At 43.6% G+C, this 20,113-nt stretch overlaps 1 protein-coding gene across 2 annotated transcripts in view; it reads left to right on the top strand.

Moving 5' to 3' along the window:
* The first annotated feature begins 517 nt into the window (after positions 1-517).
* Positions 518-20,113, top strand: part of LOC106561383 (EF-hand calcium-binding domain-containing protein 4B) — a 34,849-nt gene continuing 15,253 nt past the window's right edge. Inside the window, exons 1-5 of one of the 2 annotated variants that reach the window (XM_014125271.2) lie at positions 518-846; positions 10,747-11,168; positions 17,102-17,213; positions 17,467-17,668; positions 19,028-19,174. In XM_014125271.2, the coding sequence (XP_013980746.2) occupies positions 10,953-11,168; positions 17,102-17,213; positions 17,467-17,668; positions 19,028-19,174 (677 nt within the window). In that variant the 5' untranslated portion in view covers positions 518-846; positions 10,747-10,952. The remainder of the gene's footprint in view (positions 847-10,746; positions 11,169-17,101; positions 17,214-17,466; positions 17,669-19,027; positions 19,175-20,113) is intronic. The other variant, XM_014125270.2, reaches the window with a different exon arrangement.

Raw genomic sequence — 20,113 nt, 5'->3', positions numbered from 1 at the left:
ACTAACTAGCCATTTCACATCGGTTACACTCACCCCCCTTTTGACCTCCTCCTTTTCCGCAGCAACCAATGATCCGGGTCAACAGCATCAATGTAGCAGTATAGGTTCCGTCCCTCTCTTCGCCCCAACCTGGGCTCGAACCAGGGACCCTTGCACACATCAACAACTGACACCCACGAAGCATCGTTACCCATCGCGCCACAAAAGCCGCGGCCCTTGCAACGCAGCGGAACAACCACTTCAGATCTCAGAGCGAGTGACGTCACTGATTGAAACGCTATTAGCGTGCACCACCGCTAACTAACTAGCCATTTCACATCGGTTACACCCAGGAGTGGGCTTCGGTGGTAGCACAGGAGCCCTGGCCGGGCTAGCTTCAGGCTGTGAATGGGATTCAGCTGCAAATGTCATGCATAAGAATCAGAGGTAATGGTCCAATTTAGATATACAGTGTAAAAGCCAGGCCTAATTATGATGTAAAAAGATCTAGCTAGGCTAATTACAAATATCAATTTATTTTTTATTCTCTGGATAGTGGAGTGAATTAATTATTTGTCTCAACCACATTTGGCACACTGCATTATGTCTTGAGAAAGTCCAGCTATGGCATGGGGAATTTCCGACCTGTTCCCCCAGGTTGTCCCACGTAACTTCTGCGCGGAAAGGTTACTATAGCTACAGACGATGCGCGAGTCTTGTCAGCTTTCTTGAAAGTTCCTCCCCCGCAGGCAGTTCAGTGAAATTCCTCCACTGTTACATTGTAAACAGAGGAAATACAGCTTTATCAAATTGTGACAAAGATAGACTTTTGAAGTCGTCTACGACTATCTTTACTGCCTTCACATGGTAACGTATTACTTTACTTTATCTTACTTTTTTAGGCTACTCAATCTAGTTGGACTGTACAACTGTCTATAGTGGCGGGTAAGTTAACGTTAACTTGAGAAGGATTTTACGGATCATTACCCTGACTTGATATTAACTTTATGTCGGCAACTCTTTCATTGAGGCGGTGCCAGCGGTTTTACCTTACACATATAAATATGTTTTTCTTAGGGAGGAAGAACATTTTCTATTTTTGTAACGAAAGTCAGTTACGTCGCCTATAAGTATGACGTGATCAGGAAGTGTCGGTTACATTTTGTTTCAGGTGTTGTGAACTGAATGTTTCACATGCCTTGGCTTGATGATCTGTTAAAATAAGTAGTGTAAACCATTGAAGATTAAGGTATCTGTCTGTCTCATAGTGTTAGGCATTGTGTTGATTGATTTTCTACATTAATGGTCAATGAGTCATTGACCCATTTGAGATTGAGGGGAAAAAACAATTGAATCAATTTTAGAATAATGCTGTAACGTAACAATGTAGAAAAAGTGAAGGGGTCTGAATACTTCCCGAATGCACACACTCTCTTACACACACACACACACACACCTCTAGAGTACATGCAGTATAAGCAAATCTAATGGAAGTCAATGGAGACTGGATAGTGAGTAATTTTACAGTGTTTTCTGTCTTTCTCAGATCTTAAACATTTTCAAATCTTAATAGCTGTCTGGACAAATATATATAAAACAATGTACAAAAAAAAAAGGGTCTACTCACACACACTCTTGGTGTATGAATTGGCATGGTAGGAGGCAGAATAATGCTCTGTTTGTTATCACATTTAGTATACAGTTGGAGTCGGAAGTTTACATACACTTAGGTTGGAGTCATTAAAACTAGTTTTTCAACCACTCCACAAATTTCTTGTTAACAAACTATAATTTTGGCAAGTCGGTTAGGACATCTACTTTATGCATGACAAGTATTTTTTCCAACAATTGTTTACAGACAGATTATTTCACTTATAATTCACTGTATCACAATTCCAGTGGGTCAGAGGTTTACATACATTAAGTTGACTGTGCATTTAAACAGTTTGGAAAATTCCAGAAAATTATGTTGTGGCTTTAAAAGCTTCTGATCGGCTAATTGACATCATTTGAGTCAATTGGAGGTGTACCTGTGAATGTATTTCAAGGCCTACCTTTAAACTCAGTGCCTCTTTGCTTGACATCATGGGAAAATCAAAAGAAATCACCAAGACCACAGAAAAAAAATTGTAGACCTCCACAAGTCTTGTTCATCCTTGGAAGCAATTTCCATCAACAATAGTACGCAAGTATAAACACCATGGGACCACGCAGCCGTCATACCACTCAGGAAGGAGACGCGTTCTGTCTCCTAGAGATGAACGTACTTTGGTGCGAAAAGTGCAAATCAATCCCAGAACAACAGCATAGGACTATGTGAAGATGCTGGAGGAAACAGTAAAACGAGTCCTATATCGACATAACCTGAAAGGCCACTCAGCAAGGAAGAAGCCATTGCCCCAAAACCGCCATAAAAAAAAACAGACTACAGTTTGCAACTGCACATGGGAACAAAGATCGTACTTTTTGGAGAAATGTCCTCTGGTCTGATGAACCGAAAATAGAACTGTTTGGCCATAATGACCATCGTTATGTTTGGAGGAAAAGGGGGAGGCTTGCAAGCCTTGGAACACCATCCCAAACGTGAAGCATGGGGGTGGCAGCATCATGTTGTGGGGTGCTTTGCTGCAGGAGGGACTGGTACACTTCACAAAATAGATGGCAGGCATCATGAGGAAGGAAAATTATGTGGATATATTGAAGCAACATCTCAAGACATCAATCAGGAAGTTAAAGCTTGGTCGCAAATGGGTCTTCCAAATGGACAATGACCCCAAGCATACTTCCAAAGTTTCCAAAGACTCGGTTACACCAGCTCTGTCAGGAGGAATGGGCCAAACTTCTCTCAACTTATTGTGGGAAGCTTGTGGAAGGCTACCCGAAAAGTTTGACCCAAGTTAAACAATTTAATGGTAATGCTACCAAATACTAATTGAGTGCATGTAAACTTCTGACTCACTGGGAATGTGATGAAAGGAATAAAAGCTGAAATAAATAGTTCTCTCTACTATTTTTCTGACATGTCACATTCTTAAAATAAAGTGGTGAACCTAACTGACCTAAGACAGGGAATGTTTACTCGGGTTTAAATTAGTTTAAATGTATTTGGCTAAGGTTTATGTTAACTTCCGACTTCAACTGTACATTTATCCTGTTTCCACAATCCAGTAACCCTACGTGACTTTTTGTCTCTAGTACAGGCTGGTTGGCTCTGTAGCTGTTTTGTTGTACTTGAAAGATACGTCAGCTAACTGTATGCAAAGTAGTACAGCAGGTTATTTTCCGAAGTTGACAGTTGAAACAAGCCAATGAAATGTAGCCTCTGTTTGAAATGCAATTGTTATGGAAACTGCACCAGGCCTAGGCTACGCTGTTCTACTTCTCTCATTAGCTGACATTGTAGGTCATAGAGTCATAGTTAAGACGTACAGGTTTCTGTTTGCATTCAACAGTGGGTGTACCATCTGTCCAGTCATTGCATTATAAATAGCCTATGTCTTTGAGTTGGCGATGTGTCATCATGCTGTGTGTATTTTTATAAGCCTATTACATAAGTTGTCATCACAGTCTTCAACTTCAAAGTGTCAAATATTGTCTTTGAGACTGGTCCGATCCCTGGCTCGAGATACATCCATGATAATGAGATTATCAGTCAAGCTCTCAAACTGACTAGGCCAATTCATGATAGCCTATAGGCCTGTGTTTTTCAGACCTTGTCTCGGGGACCCACAGACATTTCACAATTTTGTTGTAGCCCTGAACTAGCTTACCTGATACACCTAGTCAACGGCTTGATGATTAGTTGACAAGTTGAAACAGGTGTGCTAGCGGTGCAATAGTTCATATTCAAGGAAAGGCTGGGCATCCCCGAGGAGACGTTTGAAAACCCCTGGCCTAGGCGAGAGGGTAGTTGTGTTGTGTCAACTGAAAAGTGGTAGGATTACTGGTCCTTTGTAAAATAAAACAGTGCAACTTTAGCACTTTAGAGTGAAATGCACAATCAAGTGTTTCAAATTGGATCATCAGTAGTGTTGAGGATATCTTCCTGGTTAGCTTTCAGGGTTTGGCCGACAGGGTGTTTGTTCCCTTACTTTGGAGTGAGCTATTTTTTTGCCAACAAAATAACCATCCAAAAATTCTAATGCGGAGCATCAGAGATTGGTTGGAGCATGAGGAAGAATAGGGAGTGTGTGTGTGTGTGTGTGTCTCTCTCTGACTGCATGCATGTGTGGTGGTGCTCTGTCTGTTCTCTGCCTGCCCTGCAGTGACTCAGTCTGCAGCCTACGGGCTAGGGGGACAGCTCCTTGAATGCAGTCTTCCATACCAGTGCACACAGGAGCCCATGTAGGCCTAACCACTAACCACTGTGTGGCTTTACCAGTCAATATTTCCAAGAATCCCTTCCAGACAGTCCAAAGAACTCCTCCAACTCTGGCTCAACTTGTCGCCCATCATCAAACCCATCACTCATACTTGCTGTAGTCTTGATGTGTACCGTACCAAGCGAACAGCACTACTGTAGTCTTTTGTGGATGCACAACACACAGTGGGCCTTGTTGGATTGAGTTTTCAACAATGTCCTATGTTATTGCATTGCATGATACTGTTCTGTAAGAATTTAGTAGCATTTGAGGCTTTTGCCTCTGTGGACTGGATGCTTCATTCAGAATAATAAGTATCTTTCCTGTTAGCCTCTTTACCCTGAGAAACCAGTTAGAATTGGCCAAGCCTAGTGCCAACCTAACTGTGATAGAGAGAACATGATACTTCCCACTGAAAGGGAAAGGAACTAAGCTCATACATCTGCCTTCTGCTCCGGTGAATGTACTGAATGGCTTTCTATAATTAATATATCTTTACACGCATATCTCTGTGCTCCTCTTTGTCCCTTTGTTGATGTTTTCAAATAGTATTCAAGTAGGCTAACTTTCTCCTTGTGAGCTTTGAGCTTTGCATCTGTCCTTCTAGACTTGTTGAACTGTGTGTTTTTTACATTGTTAGTAGGACTGGGAAATTCCATGGACCTCATGATACGAGATTATCACACTACTTAGGTGCCGATACGTTATTTATTGTGATTAGGGTTGCAAAGGGTCGGAAACCTTCCGGTATACTTCCATCATTTTCCTAGAAATGTTCCATGGGAATTTTTTGTTGTTGTTGCTTAAATTCATAAAAAAAGTTAGTTATAACATTATACCTTTTTTTGTGGGATACACATAAGGCAATTCTAGTTCTCGTGGCATATTTTGGTTAAACTATCCCCAATTCAATGGAATTGCAACCCTCTGCATGCACAGTGCATTCTTCCATCACATGTACAGCTGAATCTCAAGATCTTGCACAGTAATGGGATGCTCTTGAGCCCACACTAGTACACTGTCTGAGCCAAGAACTATATGCTTTCTGGTAAGTTTTGATTACAATACTGGATGGGGTGAATATATTTTATATGACATACATGATTCTTTTGTTAACTAGTAAATAAACTCAGCAAAAAAGATATGTCCCTTTTTCAGGACCCTGTCTTTCAAAGATAATTTGTAAAAATCTAAATACTTCACAGATCTTCATTGTAAAGGGTTTAAACACTGTTTCCAATGCTTGTTCAATGAACCATGAACAATTAATGAACATGCACCCGTGGAACGGTCGTTAAGACACTAACAGCTTACAGATGGTAGGCAAATAAGGTCACAGTTATGAAAACTTACAACACTAAAGAGGCCTTTCTACTGACTCTGAAAAACACCAAAAGAAAGATGCCCAGAGGGCCTGCTCATCTGCGTGAACGTGCTTTAGGCATGCTACAAGAAGGCATGAGGACTGCAGATGTGGCCAGGGCAATAAATTGCAATGTCCGTACTGTGAGAGGCCTAAGACAGCACTACAGGGCGACAGGACGGACAGCTGATCGTCCTCGCATTGGCAGATCACGTGTAACAACACCTGCACAGGATAGGTACATCCGAACATCACACCTGCGGGACAGGTACAGGATGACAACAACAACTGCCCGAGTTACACCAGGAACGCACAATCCCTCCATCAGTGCTCAGACTGTCTGCAATAGGCTGAGAGAGGCTGGACTGAGGGCTTGTAGGCCTGTTGTAAGGCAGGTCCTCACCAGACATCACTGGCAACAACGTCGCCTATGGGCACAAACCCACCATCTCTGGACCAGACAGGACTGGCAAAAAGTGCTCTTTTCTGACAAGTCGTAGTTTTGTCTCACCAGGGGTGATGGTCGGATTCGCGTTTATCGTCGAAGGAATGAGCGTTACACCAAGGCCTGTACTCTGGAGCGGGATCGATTTCGAGGTGGAGGGTCCGTCATGGTCTGGGCGGTGTGTCACAGCATCATCGGACTGAGCTTGTTGTCATTGCAGGCAATCTCAACGCTGTGCGTTACAGGGAAGACATCCTCCTCCCTCATGTGGCACCCTTGCAGGTGCCTTGGTGGAAGAGTGGGGCAACATCTCACAGCAAGAACTGGCAAAGATGATGCAGTCCATGAGGAGGAGGTGCACTGCAGTACTTAAATGCAGCTGTTGGCCACACCAGATACTGACTGTTATTTTTGATTTTGATTCCCCCCTTGTTCAGGGACACATTATTCAATTTCTGTGGAACTTGTTCAGTTTGTGTCTCAGTTGTTGAATCACGTTATGTTCATACACATATTTACACATTTTATTTTTTTTACCTTTATTTAACTAAGCAAGTCGGTTAAGAACAAATTCTTATTTACAATGACAGCCTAGGAACAGTGGGTTAACTGCCTTGTTCAGGGGCAGAATGACAGATTTTTACCTTGTCAGTTAGGTATTCGATCTAGCAACCTTTCGGTTACTGACCCAACGCTCAAACCACTTGGCTACCTGCCACCCCGTTAAGTTTGCTGAAAATAAACGCAGTTGACAGTGAGTGGACGTTTCTTTTTTTGCTGAGTTTAGTAGCCAACAGCAAAGTATTTTTAAATCAGTTATAACTTGTTAACAATTTCTGCTAGTTAGTTTTTGCTACCGTGTAGGTTTAGCTTGCTAACTGAGGAGTGTTAATTCACCTGTTTCTATACATGTTTCATTTTATCTTACAAAGGAGTTGTTTAATCTAACTGCTTAACTATTTATTATTTAGCCTTCCCTGTGGCTCAGTTGGTAGAGCATGGTGTTTGCAACGCCAGGGTTGTGGGTTCGATTCCCACGGGGGGCCAGCACAGAAAAAAAAAAATGTATGAAATGTATGAAATTGTATGCATTCACTACTGTAAGTCGCTCTGGATAAGAGCGTCTGCTAAATGACTAAAATGTAAATGTAAATTTATCTGTACATGGAATTGTATTTGATTTTAAAAATGTAATCTTTCCAGGAAAATCTGATGTGTGGAGACATTTCACTGCAGCTAATGTTGAACGAAAAGCTGTGTACATTTGCAAATACTGTGCCAAATTATATGTGAAGAATGCAACAAAGATGCAGAATCATCAGGCCAAGTGCATAAAGTTCCCTCAGCGCTCACAGCAAGCAACCTCTGACAAAAGTCCCTCTACTTCTATTCGAGGTGAAAATGATGAATCAGACACCTTATCGATAGCAACAGCTCATGGCCCTCCTGGAATCAGATAAATGCTGATGAATGTCTTGCTCGAGCTGTGTATGCAACTGGTTCACCTCTGATGCTCACAGGCAATGTGTATTGGAAGAGATTTCTGAATGTTCTTCGCCCAACATACACCCCTCCAACCAGACATGCTTTATCTACTCATTTGCTAGATGCAGAGTTCAACAGAGTTCAAGTAAAGGTCAAGCAAATCATAGATAAAGCAGACTGTATTGCAATCATCTCTGATGGGTGGTCGAATGCTCGTGGCCAAGGAATAATTAACTATATCATCTCCACCCCTCAACGGGTATTCTGCAAGAGCACAGACACAAGGGATAACAGACACACCGGTCTATACATTTCAGATGAGCTGAAGGAAGTCATCAATGACCTTGGACCACAGAAGGTATTTGCACTGGTGACAGACAATGCTGCAAACATGAAGTCAGCTTGGTCTAAAGTGGAGGAGTCCTACCCTCAAATCAAATCAAATTTATTTATATAGCCCTTCGTACATCAGCTGATATCTCAAAGTGCTGTACAGAAACCCAGCCTAAAACCCCAAACAGCAAGCAATGCATGTGAAAGAAGCACGGTGGCTAGGAAAAACTCGCTAGGAAAAACTCCCTAGAAAGGCCAAAAACCTAGGAAGAAACCTAGAGAGGAACCAGGCTATGAGGGGTGGCCAGTCCTCTTCTGTCTGTGCAGGGTGGATATTATAACAGAACATGGTCAAGATGTTAAGATGTTCATTAAATGACCAGCATGGTCAAATAATAATAATCATAGTAGTTGTTGAGGGTGCAACAAGCACGTCCGGTGAACAGGTCAGGGTTCCATAGCCGCAGGCAGAACAGTTGAAACTGGAGCAGCAGCACGGCCAGGTGGACTGGGGACAGCAAGGAGTCATCATGCCAGGTAGTCCTGAGGCATGGTCCTAGGGCTCAGGTCCTCCGAGAGAAAGACAGAGAGAATTAGAGAGAGCATATTTAAATTCACACAGGACACCGGATAAGACAAGAGAAATACTCCAGATGTAACAGACTGACCCTAGCCCCCCGACACATAAACTACTGCAGCATAAATACTGGAGGCTGAGACAGGAGGGATCAGAAGACACTGTGGCCCCATCCGATGATACCCCCGGACAGGGCCAAACAGGCACCCATTGGCTGTGCTGCTCATGCATTGAATCTGCTCCTCAAGGACATCATGGCACTGAAAACAATGGATACACTCTACAAGAGAGCCAAAGAAATAGTTAAGTATCTGAAGGGTCATCAAGTTATAGCAGCAATCTACCTCACCAAGCAAAGTGAGAAGAATAAGAGCACCACATTGAAGCTGCCCATCAACACCCATTGGGGTGGTGTTGTCATCATGTTTGACAGTCTCCTGGAGGGGAGGAGTCTCTCCAAGAAATGGCCATTTCACAGTCTGCCGATATGGACTGCCCCATCAAGAGGATCCTCCTGGATGATGTATTTGAGAGAGAGTGGTAAGCAGCTTGAAACTCCTGAAACCTATAGCAGTAGCCATTGTACGGCTTGAGGGAGACAATGCCATCCTGTCTGATGTTCAGACTCTGCTTGCAGATGTAAGAGAAGAAATCCGTACTGCCCTGCCCACTTCACTGTTGCTCCAAGCAGAGGAAATTGCAGTTCTGAAATACATAAAAAAGCGTGAAGACTTCTGGCTGAAGCCCATACACGCCGCAGCGTACATGATGGACCCCAAGTATACTGGCAAGAGCATCCTGTCTGGTGCAGAGATCAACAAGGCCTATGGTGTTATCACTACGGTGTCTCGCCACCTTGGCCTGGATGAGGGCAAGGTTCTTGGCAGTCTGGCGAAGTACACTTCCAAGCAAGGGCTTTGGGATGGAGATGCAAAATGGCAGTCGTGCCAACATATCTCATCAGCTAACCTAGTGGAAGGGATTTGTGGATCTGAGGCTCTCCCCTGTTGCCTCCATCATCCTCCAAATCCCACCAACATCAGCCACCGCAGAGCGCAACTGGTCCTTGTTTGGGAACACACACACACCAAAGCACGCAACAGGCTGACCAATACAAGGGTTGAAACATTGGTGGCCATCTGGGCAAATTTGAGGCTTTTTGAGCCTGACAACAAGCCATCCTCAACAAGGTTGGAAAGTGACAGTGAAGAATAGGCCTCAGAGTCTGATGTTCAAGAGGTGGACATTGAGGAGGTCCAGGGAGAAGACATGGAAGCCTGAGAGGAACACAACCAAAGCTTTAGTTTCTAGACTTTTTACAGATGTATGTTGAAAACGTTTTTGGGAGATGCAATTGATCGTTGGGGATCATTCAATATTCCCTTTCTTTTGTTGTTCAGTGAAGTAATCCCATGTGAAGAGTCAACTCATTTAATTAAAGTTCAATTCGTAACTAAATGTTTTTTTTAATTTCTATTGGAAGGATTTAATAATTTGCAATTATGTCTACTTATGATAAGGTAAAAGGTTTATGTTTCTGTCTCCATATGATATGATAAATATAACAATGCAAAAAACATTACATTTAAATGGTATTAATTTGCATATATTTCCGTTAATTCCCATATATTTCCACGGAAAGTTTCCACCTCTGAATAGTCCCCAAAATGTGCAACCCTAATTGCGATTATCACGATTCTATATGTATTGTGATTCGATACTGTGATTTTATTCCAATTCGATGTTCCAAACATATTGCTCAACATATGTCTGCAGCAGAGGGACAGAGAGCCATGAGAAAATTTGTTTTGATCAGTCATGGATATAAAAGTGTTGAAAACAATTGGCTCCCTTTTTAAAAAGAAGATGAAGAACAAGCTAGGAAGGAAAAATACTGGAGTTTCGGTGCCGGTACAGCCAACTAGAGAAAAAATTATATTGTGATTTTGTCGAAATGATACGATATATCGTCAAAAATAATATCCGATATGTAACTGTATCGATTTTTTTTGCCCTCATCACTAATTGTTAGGCTACATGTCATTATATTCTAATGAGATCTAGGTTATGTTATCTAGAGAAAATGAACAACATAAAAATGCTATGTATAGAAAGACAATAGTCTGACATGCTCCTTCATTCAGAGAGGGTTATTTAAAGGGATCTATTTTACCTCTGCTTCCTTCTTGTCTATCTCTCTCAGACTAGGCTTCATCTACTAATTAAAGAGGCGGTTGCTAAGAGATAACAAGCAGTGACATCGCTGCTGAGAGCCTCTGATGTGCTGCAGCCTGAACCTGCATCTCTACTCTGGGTCTCTTCTCTCAACCCCCATCTAGACCTGAGTGCACCTGACCCATGTGAAGGAGTAGGGGGAGAGAGAGAGAAAGCGGAGCCATACCACACGCCATGGCAGCTTTCACCAGTACCCCGAAAGTGAGTTCCGGGAGTGCTCCACGCCACGGGTTCAGGGAGGAGAGCCCAGCGGAGTGTGACTGGAAGGACTGTGACACTGGAGGCAGCGAGAGGTCTAGAGGACACTGCACCATGCTGGAGAAGACCCATGACTTCTTCCAGACCTGTGACATTGAGGACAAGGGCTTCATCACCCGCCGGGACATGCAGGTAAGATCACCTATATGGGATCACCGAGTCTGACAGAATCATCTCATGGGAAGTTATTGAAATGTTTAGGCTACACCAGACATGCATTATGTATGTTCCAATCCCTACTGTGTAGTTACCTAGTCATGTGTCGATGTTACTGTTATGTCAAGAGTACCAAATATTTCAAAGCTCCAACTTTTGATACTGATTTTTACAATGCAATAAGTTATGACCGTTTTGTTTTGAACTGTGATTCATGCTGAATGTTGTTTTGCCGCTCTGAAGGTTCAAAATAATTCTGAGTTGTAGTCGGTTGGTTGGAGTTGTGATGGATATCTGTAGATGTATTCTAGCCTACACACCTGGTCCCGTATCTCACTATTGTTATCATTCAGGCTTTTGTAAGGGCATCTGAATGACTGCTGTTAACAATAGAATACACAAAACAATGAGGAAATTATAGCAATCTAACAACTGCAACAAATCCTCCATAGATGTTTATGTTAGATTTGGAGACGAATATATGGTAATTTCATTAGGCTGCACATGGAGGACAGAGACTGTGTGTGCTCCTTAGAATTAGCTAGAACACTTCTATATCTCTGTGGTGTGCTCATTAGAGATGTTTCTGAGGACATAGTCTCTATCATTCTAATTCAGGAGAGTATGTGAAAAGAGTGCCAGGAACCCACAACACCTACGAGCAGCAAAGAGCCAAGCGGATCCACGCTTTGTCATACATCTCCTTCAGCTGCGTTATTGTGCAGATCCAGAAGCCTTTCACATTCATCCATGGCAGTATTATTTTGATGGAGCACTTGTGAGCCGACACCGTGACAAGGGTCTCTCAATAGAATGGATGGGTTCCTTTGATCATTGCTTACGGGAATATATAGAAAATTACCTTATACCCATACGTTTTCAGAGCCTTTGCTATGAGACTCGAAATTGAGCTCAGGTGCATCCTGTTTCCATTGATCATGTTTCTACAACTTGGAATTCAGTTGATTGGACATGATTTGGAAAGGCAAACACCTGTCTATATAATGTCCCACAGTTGACAGTGCCTGTCAGAGCAAAAACAAAGCCATGAGGTCAAAGGAATTGTCTGTAGAGCTCCGAGACAGGATTGTGTCGAGGCACAGATCTGGGGAGGGTACCAAAACATTTCCGATTGTGTTTTTTTGTTTGTTTATTTGCGTTTTTTTGTTACTTATTTTGTACATAATGTTGCCGCTACCGTCTCTTATGACCGAAAATAACTTCTGGACATCAGGACTGCGATTACTCACCACAGACTAGCAGAATCCTTTTTTCCTTTAATGAGTCTGACAAGCCCGACGCGAATGATATACTGCTTTCTTGGGAACAGGCCCAGATCCCTGTGTTTGCGTGAAGAGGAGGTGGAGAAAAAGGGGCCAAAGGGCGGGCTGCCTAATGAGAATTCGTAGGCGATCCAATAAACCCCCACTTCCTTCCATTCTGCTAGTACACGTGCGATCTTTGGAGAAGAAAATAGATGACCTACGCGGAAGATTAAACTACCAACGGGACATTCAAAACTGTAATATCTTATGCTTCACGGAGTCGTGGCTCAATGACGACACTATCAACATACAGCTGGCTGGTTATACGCTGTACCGGCAGGATAGAACAGCGGCGTCTGGTAAGACAAGGGGCGGCGGGCTATGTATTTTTCTATATAACAGCTGGTGCACGATATCTAAGGAAGTCTCGAGCTATTGCTCACCTGAGGTAGAGTATATCATGATAAGCTGTAGACCACACTATCTACTTAGTTTTCATCTGTATTTGTCATAGCTGTTTTACATACCACCACAGTCAGAGGCTGGCACTAAGACAGCATTGAATGAGCTGTATTCCACCCATAAGCAAACAAGAAAACACTCACCCAGAGGCGGCACTCTTAGTAGCCAGGGACTTTAATGCAGGGAAACTCAAATCTGTTTTACCAAATTTCTATCACCATGTTAAATGTGCAACCAGGACCACCTTTACTCCACACACAGAGACGCATACAAAGCGCTCCCTCGCCCTCCATTTGGCAAATCTGACCGTAATTCTATCCTCCTGATTCCTGCTTACAAGCAAAAATTAAAGCAGGAAGCACCAGTGGCTAAATCAATAAAAAAGTGGTCAGATGAAGCAGATGCTAAGCTACAAGACTGTTTTGCTAGCACAGACTGGAATATGTTCTGGGATTCCTCTGATGGCATTGAGGAGTACACCACATCAGTCATTGGCTTCATCAATAAGTGCATCGATGAAGTCGTCCCCACAGTGACCATACGTACATACCCCAACCAGAAGCCATGGATTATAGGCAACATCCACACTGAGCTAAAGGCTAGAGCTGCCGCTTTCAAGGAGCGGGACTCTATCCCAGAAGCTTATAAGAAATCCCGCTATGCCCTCCGACGAACCATCAAACAGGCAAAGCGTCAATACAGGACTAAGATTGAATCGTACAACACCGGCTCTGACGCTCGTCGTATGTGGCAGAGCTTGCAAACCATTACAGACTACAAAGGGAAGCACAGCCGAGAGCTGCCCAGTGACACGAGCATACCGGATAAGCTAAACTACTTCTATGCTCGCTTCGAGGCAAATGGCACTGAAACATGCATGACAGCACCAGCTCTTCTGGAAGACTGTGTGATCACGCTCTCAGCAGCCGATGTGAGTAAGACCTTTAAACAGGTCAACATTCATAAGGCCGTAGGGCCAGACGGATTACCAGGATGTGTACTGCAAGCATGCGCTGACCAACTGGCAAGTGTCTTCACTGACATTTTCAACCTCTCCCTGTCTGAGTCTGTAATACCAACATGTATTAAGCAGACCACCATAGTCGCTATGCCCAAGAGCACTAAGGTAACCTGCCTAAATGACTACCGACCCATAGCACTCACGTCTGTAGCCATGAAGTGCTTTGAAAGGCTGGTCATGGTTCACATCAACACCATTATCCCAGAAACCCTAGACCCACTCCAATTTGCATACCGCCCCAACAGATCCACAGATGATGCAATCTATTGCTCTCCACACTGCCCTTTCCCACCTGGACAAAAGAAACACTTATGTGAGAATGCTATTCATTGACTACAGCTCAGCGTTCAACACCATAGTGTCCTCAAAGCTCATCAATAAGGTAAGGACCCTGGGACTAAACACCTCCCTCTGCAACTGGATCCTGGACTTCCTGACGGGCCACCCCCAGGTGGTAAGGGTAGGTAACAACACATCCGCCACGCTGATCCTCAACACAGAGGCCCCTCAGGGGTGCTTGCTCAGCCCCATCCTGTACTCCCTGTTCACTCATGACTGCATGGCCAGGCACGACTCCAACACCATTAAGTTTGCCGATGACACAACAGTGGTAGGCCTGGTCACCGACAACGACGAGACAGCCTATAGGGAGGAGGACAGAGACCTGGCCAGGTGGTGCCAGGACAACAACCTCTCCCTCATCGTGATCAAGACAAAGGAGATGATTGTGAACTACAGGAAAAAGAGGACCGAGCATGCCCCCATTCTCATCGACAGGGCTGCATTGGAGCAGGTTGAGAGCTCCAAGTTCCTTGGTGTCCACAGCACCAAAAAACTAACTTGGTCCACGCACACCAAGACAGTCGTGAAGAGGGCACGACAAAACCTATTCCCCCTCAGGAGACTGAAAAGATTTGTCATGGGTCCTCAGATCTTCAAAAGGTTCTAAAGCTGCGCCATCGAGAGAATCCTGACTGGTTGCATCACTGCCTGGTACGGCAACTGTTCGGCCTCCGACCGCAAGGCACTACAGAAAGTAGTGCAAACGGCCCAGTACATCACTGGGGCCAAGCTTCCTGCCATCCAGGACCTCTATACCAGGCAGAGGAAAGCCCTTGTCAAAGACTCTAGCCACAACAGTCATAGACTGTTCTCTCTGCTACCGCATGGCAAGCGTTACCGAAGTGCCAAGTCTAGGTCCAAGAGGCTTCTAAACAGCTTCTACCCCCAAGCCATAAGACTTCTGAACACCTAATCAAATGGCTACTCAGACTATTTGGATTGCCACCCCCCCCTTTTTTTTTACACCTCTGCTACTCTCTGTTGTTATCATCTACGCATAGTCACTTTAATAACTCTACCTACATGTACATATTACTTCAGCTAACCGGTGCCCCCGCACATTGACTCAGTACCGGTACCCCTCTGTATATAGTCTCGATATTGTTATTTTACTGCTGCTCTTTAATTACTTGTTACTTTTATTTCTTGTACTTATCCGTATTTTTTTAACTGCATTGTTGGTTAGGGGCTCGTAAGTAAGCATTTCACTTTAAGGTCTACACACCTGTTGTATTCAGCACATGTGGTTTGATTTGACTATTCAGGATTGTGCGAAAGATGAACGGAGCAAAGTACAGAGAGATCCTTGATGAAAACCTGCTCCAGAGTGCTCAGGAACTCAGACTGACCCTAAGCACACAGCCAAGACAACGTAGGAGTGGCTTCGGGATAAGTCTCTGAATGTCCTTGAGTGGTCCAGCCAGAGCCCGGACTTGAACCCGATCAAACATCTCTGGAAAGACCTGAAAATAGCTGTGCATCGACGCTCCCCATCCAACCTGACAGAGCTTGAGATGATCTGCAAAGAAGAGTTGTAGAAACTTCCAAAACAGGTGTGCCAAGCTTGTCGTCATACCCAAGAAGACTCGAGGCTTTAATCGCTGCTAAAGGGGCTTCAACAAAGTACTGAGTAAAGGGTCTGAATGCTTATGTAAATGTGATAGATGTTTTTTTTTTAATAAATTTGCAAAAATTTCAAAAACCTGTTTTTGCTTTGTCATTGTGTGTAGATTGACGAGGGAAAAAAACTACTTAATCCATTTTAGAATAAGGCTGTAACCTTACAAAATGTGGGAAAAGTCAAGGGGTCTGAATACTTTCCGAATCCACTATATACAACCAGAGCAGGTGGTACAGGAAAGTCATTTTGATTTAGTCAGGCATTTACTATGCCTGATAATATCCACAAGGGTTAAGAATCTGGTTAAGTGGCACAAGAACCCTTTTTTAAAATATGTTTCATTTACTTTCATAACGTATTCTAGTAAATGCCAGCATTGCCATAGATGTGCACATGTAGCATTTTGTGCTGATGCACATACTGTACAGCCTGTACAATGCTTTTCACACCATGACCTAAAGGTTGGCAGTGGTGTGTCTCAGGCTGTGAACTCTGTTTGCTGACATAAGGGATGTGTTCAGTCCAGATAACAGAATGTACAAGCAGTGGACAGCAGACTAGGTCTCATAGAGTTCCTACTATGAATTTCACAAGTGGTTTCAGTGTAAACATTGACATGCACAGCTCACAGAGGTGTGGCAGCATTTGGCTTTTCAGAATCATTCTGGTCTTTACTGTTTATTTTCAGTTTTAAGTCTATTTACAGTTTTTACACTCTGCTTGGCCTTGGTGTGTACATGGTGGTTTGGGCTATGTATTAACACAGATTAAGATTAAGGTTTATGTTGTTTACTTTTTTTTGCTGTTTTTGTTGACTGGGCAGACGTGTTAATTTCTAAAATGTTTGGGTTGAATCCGAATAAAGATGTCACAGGTTCATTAATATAAACATTTTATAAAACAAATAGAGTAGTTATTTACGATTCCTTCATCATGAACAGGTTTACATCCATTAGATCAGTTGTGTGAGTGCAAATAATACACTATCCTACTCCTTATGAACATGAAGTTCTTACAAAGTCCTGTACTTGGATACAAATGTCTTCTGATGCTAATCATAGTGTTGAGTGTTTTCCCAGGGGCTTATGCCTGGCTGGCAGCTGTTGTACCATGTACTGTATTGTTAATGTAAATACTCCAGAATCCTTCAGGTCCGCAGTTGTGTCAATGGCACCTGACAGTGTGTCCTGCTCCACAGAGGCTCCATGGAGAGCTGCCCCTCAGTGCCGAGGAGCTGGAGAACGTCTTTGACACCCTGGACTCTGACGGCAATGGATACCTCACCCTGGAGGAATTCTCCTTGGGCTTTAGTAGGTTGACTATGTTCCCTTCTCACTTTCTACTATCCACTGTATGTTTATGTGCTGTGATTGTTCCATTTTGATGTCAATCTTAGTGTCTTCCATTTCCACATAATAATATCAACAGTGCTAGTGCACCGTGCAAACGGAGTATGGTAGCTCAGCGTAGGTGCAGGTGCAAGTAGAGAGAAAGAGAAGGGAAAGAGTGGAGAGTGAGAGTAAAGAATATTATGAATCATCTCCTGGACTCTTGTTTCTCTAGGTGAGTTCCTGTTTGGCCAGAGGAACTCTGCAACAGAGGGGATGGGGGAGGCCAGCCCCATTGCCAAGGAACCCACTCAGGGCCCTTCAGACTCCCTGTACCAGACCCAGTGGGAGGAGCGGTTGGTGGGCAGCGAGGATGAGGAGGAGAAGCACTTCTGCATGCTAATGGGGAGCTTGGGAGACAGCAACGTCTTTGAGGAGTGAGTGTTTGTTTTTCTCTTTGACATCCATATTATGCAATCCTTTGTCCACCCCTCAACAATGCCCTCAAATGACCTATTTGTCTATTCCATTAGATTGGTCAGCTGTGCAAAACAAAAAGCACTGTAAGTTGCCACTCCTTAGTAGTGCTAGCCATTCTACTTGCTGTTTCATTCTACTTGCTTTGATATTTCTCTGGAAATTCTGAGCTTAACAACCAAGCATAGAACATAGATTAAATCCTGAAGTGTACTGTCTTCTTCCTCAAAAACATCAGACATACGAAAAGTTCATCAAAATTGATTTGGCTTGCTTAACCTTCAACAAATCATTACAGTCGACGACATTCATGTCTATGGAAGTAAATGTCAGGCCTCGTATAACGCATGACTAGACTCACCTTTAGCAAACAAGTACAGCTCAATAAAGTTAAACAGTAGTAGTGGAGGATGTACATTTGATAAGGACATCCTGTTGACTGTGTAAACCTGGGTTAGAACCAGAGAGGAATGCTGATCATTTACATCAGATCGGTTTGTGCACCAACCTCTGGTGTGTCTTCCTGAAGTTGACATGGCGTAGAAGTCTACTGTAAGGAGTCTTCCAGAGGTCTGCGAGTCAAGTCAACAAGTCCACATTTCTATGAACGGATCCATCAAACATATGCATTGCATGGCGGAGGATGATTGTTTTGTCTTTCCACACATTCACCTGCATTTTACAATACAATGTTCAATAGCAGTCGTTATCTGAACACTGACGTGAATACCTGGGCACAGACAAAGTTGGCTTTAAACTGTCAAAATAGTTGTTTTCTACTAACCGGAAAGGGGATTTTCAAGGCCAAGATCATCTAGTCCAAGTGTACATTTTAAACAAATATGTAAGCATGGTTGCAGGCAGCCCACAGCCACCCACTGCCTGCCTGTCCACAGCCACCCACTGCCTGCCTGTCCACAGCCACCCACTGCCTGCCTGCCCACAGCCACCCACTGCCTGCCTGCCCACAGCCACCCACTGCCTGCCTGCCCACAGCCACCCACTGCCTGCCTTCCCACAGCCACCCACTGCCTGCTCACAGCCACCCACTGCCTACCTACAGCCACCCACTGCCTGCCTGCCCATAGCCACCCATTGTCATAATTGTTCACATTGACCTTGTCTTAAAATAAAATCTATTCATGGCTCTATTTCTATGTCCGTGTCTCCATATAATTCTACTTCAAGTATAATTCAATTTCTTTCCTCCAAGAAGAACCTCAGTACAGTTCTTCTACAGAAATCTAACTGCAGTATACAGACTGTATTCCAGGTCCTGTCATTCAGGCTAATCTTTGTTCTGACCCGTTTCCCATCAGCCCTGGCGAGGTGCGTAGTCTTTGGGCCCAGCTGAGGAGGGACGAGCCGCACCTCCTGTCCAACTTTGAGGAGTTCCTGGCCAGGGTAATTTTACAGATCACAGGGGCCAACCAGGAGAGGATGGAGATGGAGAGCGCCCTTAAAAGGTTAGTAGCCTACTACTTCATTCATCAGATATTGGTGCACATTGTGGATTTAGGCAATTCGCAGCCCACTGTTGCCTGGTCCCAGATCTGTTTGGGCTGTCTTGCCAACTCCTATGGTCATTGGCAAGGCAGCACCAACAGATCTGGGACCAGGCTAGCTCAAAATATTCCTTTACAGAAAACCTCATTGCCTGAGTAATGAAGGGTGAAGTAGCCTACTGCATGTACTTGCTATGTGTGCCAGTTAGACCTTTATGGCATGAGGGCATCTACAGAATGGTCGTCCCCAGGTATGTATCTGTTTTTTCCCCGTTTTTTCATTCTATTACTAAAAGCATCACTTTTTCTTTCAGATTTGTAGTCCTTAGTTAAGCCAGCTAAATTCCACACATTGAGTGTTAGTCCTGCCTTGGGAGGGTAGAAGTGTTAAAGTTTTACAGTGTGGGCGCAACAAACATTTACTTCAAGAGACACATTTACTCAACCTTCCAGTTCCAAAGCCATATTAAGTGTTTGTGAATGTTCTCCCTAAACACCAACTTTCTTGAAATCATGTTGGGCAATATGTATGGCAATTTTACACAAGGAATACTACTCCACAATCTCTACCTACAGTACTTGTTTATTATGTCACGTTTCAACTGAGCACAGCTTTTGTACCACAGTGGTCCATTATCACAGTTTCACATAGTTGAACAGCATCTAGTTCGGTGGGCTGTTTCTGACAGAAATGAATGCAAATGTTGCATAAGGCTGCTATGTGGCTCACACTTTGCAGCTGTTTCAAAATGTATTGTCAATGTCTTTCTTGCTGTATTCTGAGCTGTAGACACGCAGGGATGTTTGATTAAAGCTGATCAGAGTAGTCAGGCGTGGAATGGTTCAGTAATTACAGTTATCCCTTTTATCTTCAGATGTGAACTACATGTAATGCTAGAC

This window comes from Salmo salar, chromosome ssa10 (assembly GCF_905237065.1).
Source record: "Salmo salar chromosome ssa10, Ssal_v3.1, whole genome shotgun sequence".
Lineage (NCBI taxonomy): Eukaryota > Metazoa > Chordata > Actinopteri > Salmoniformes > Salmonidae > Salmo > Salmo salar.
Note: the sequence above shows the minus strand (reverse complement) of the source record. Positions and strands in the feature narration are given on the sequence as shown.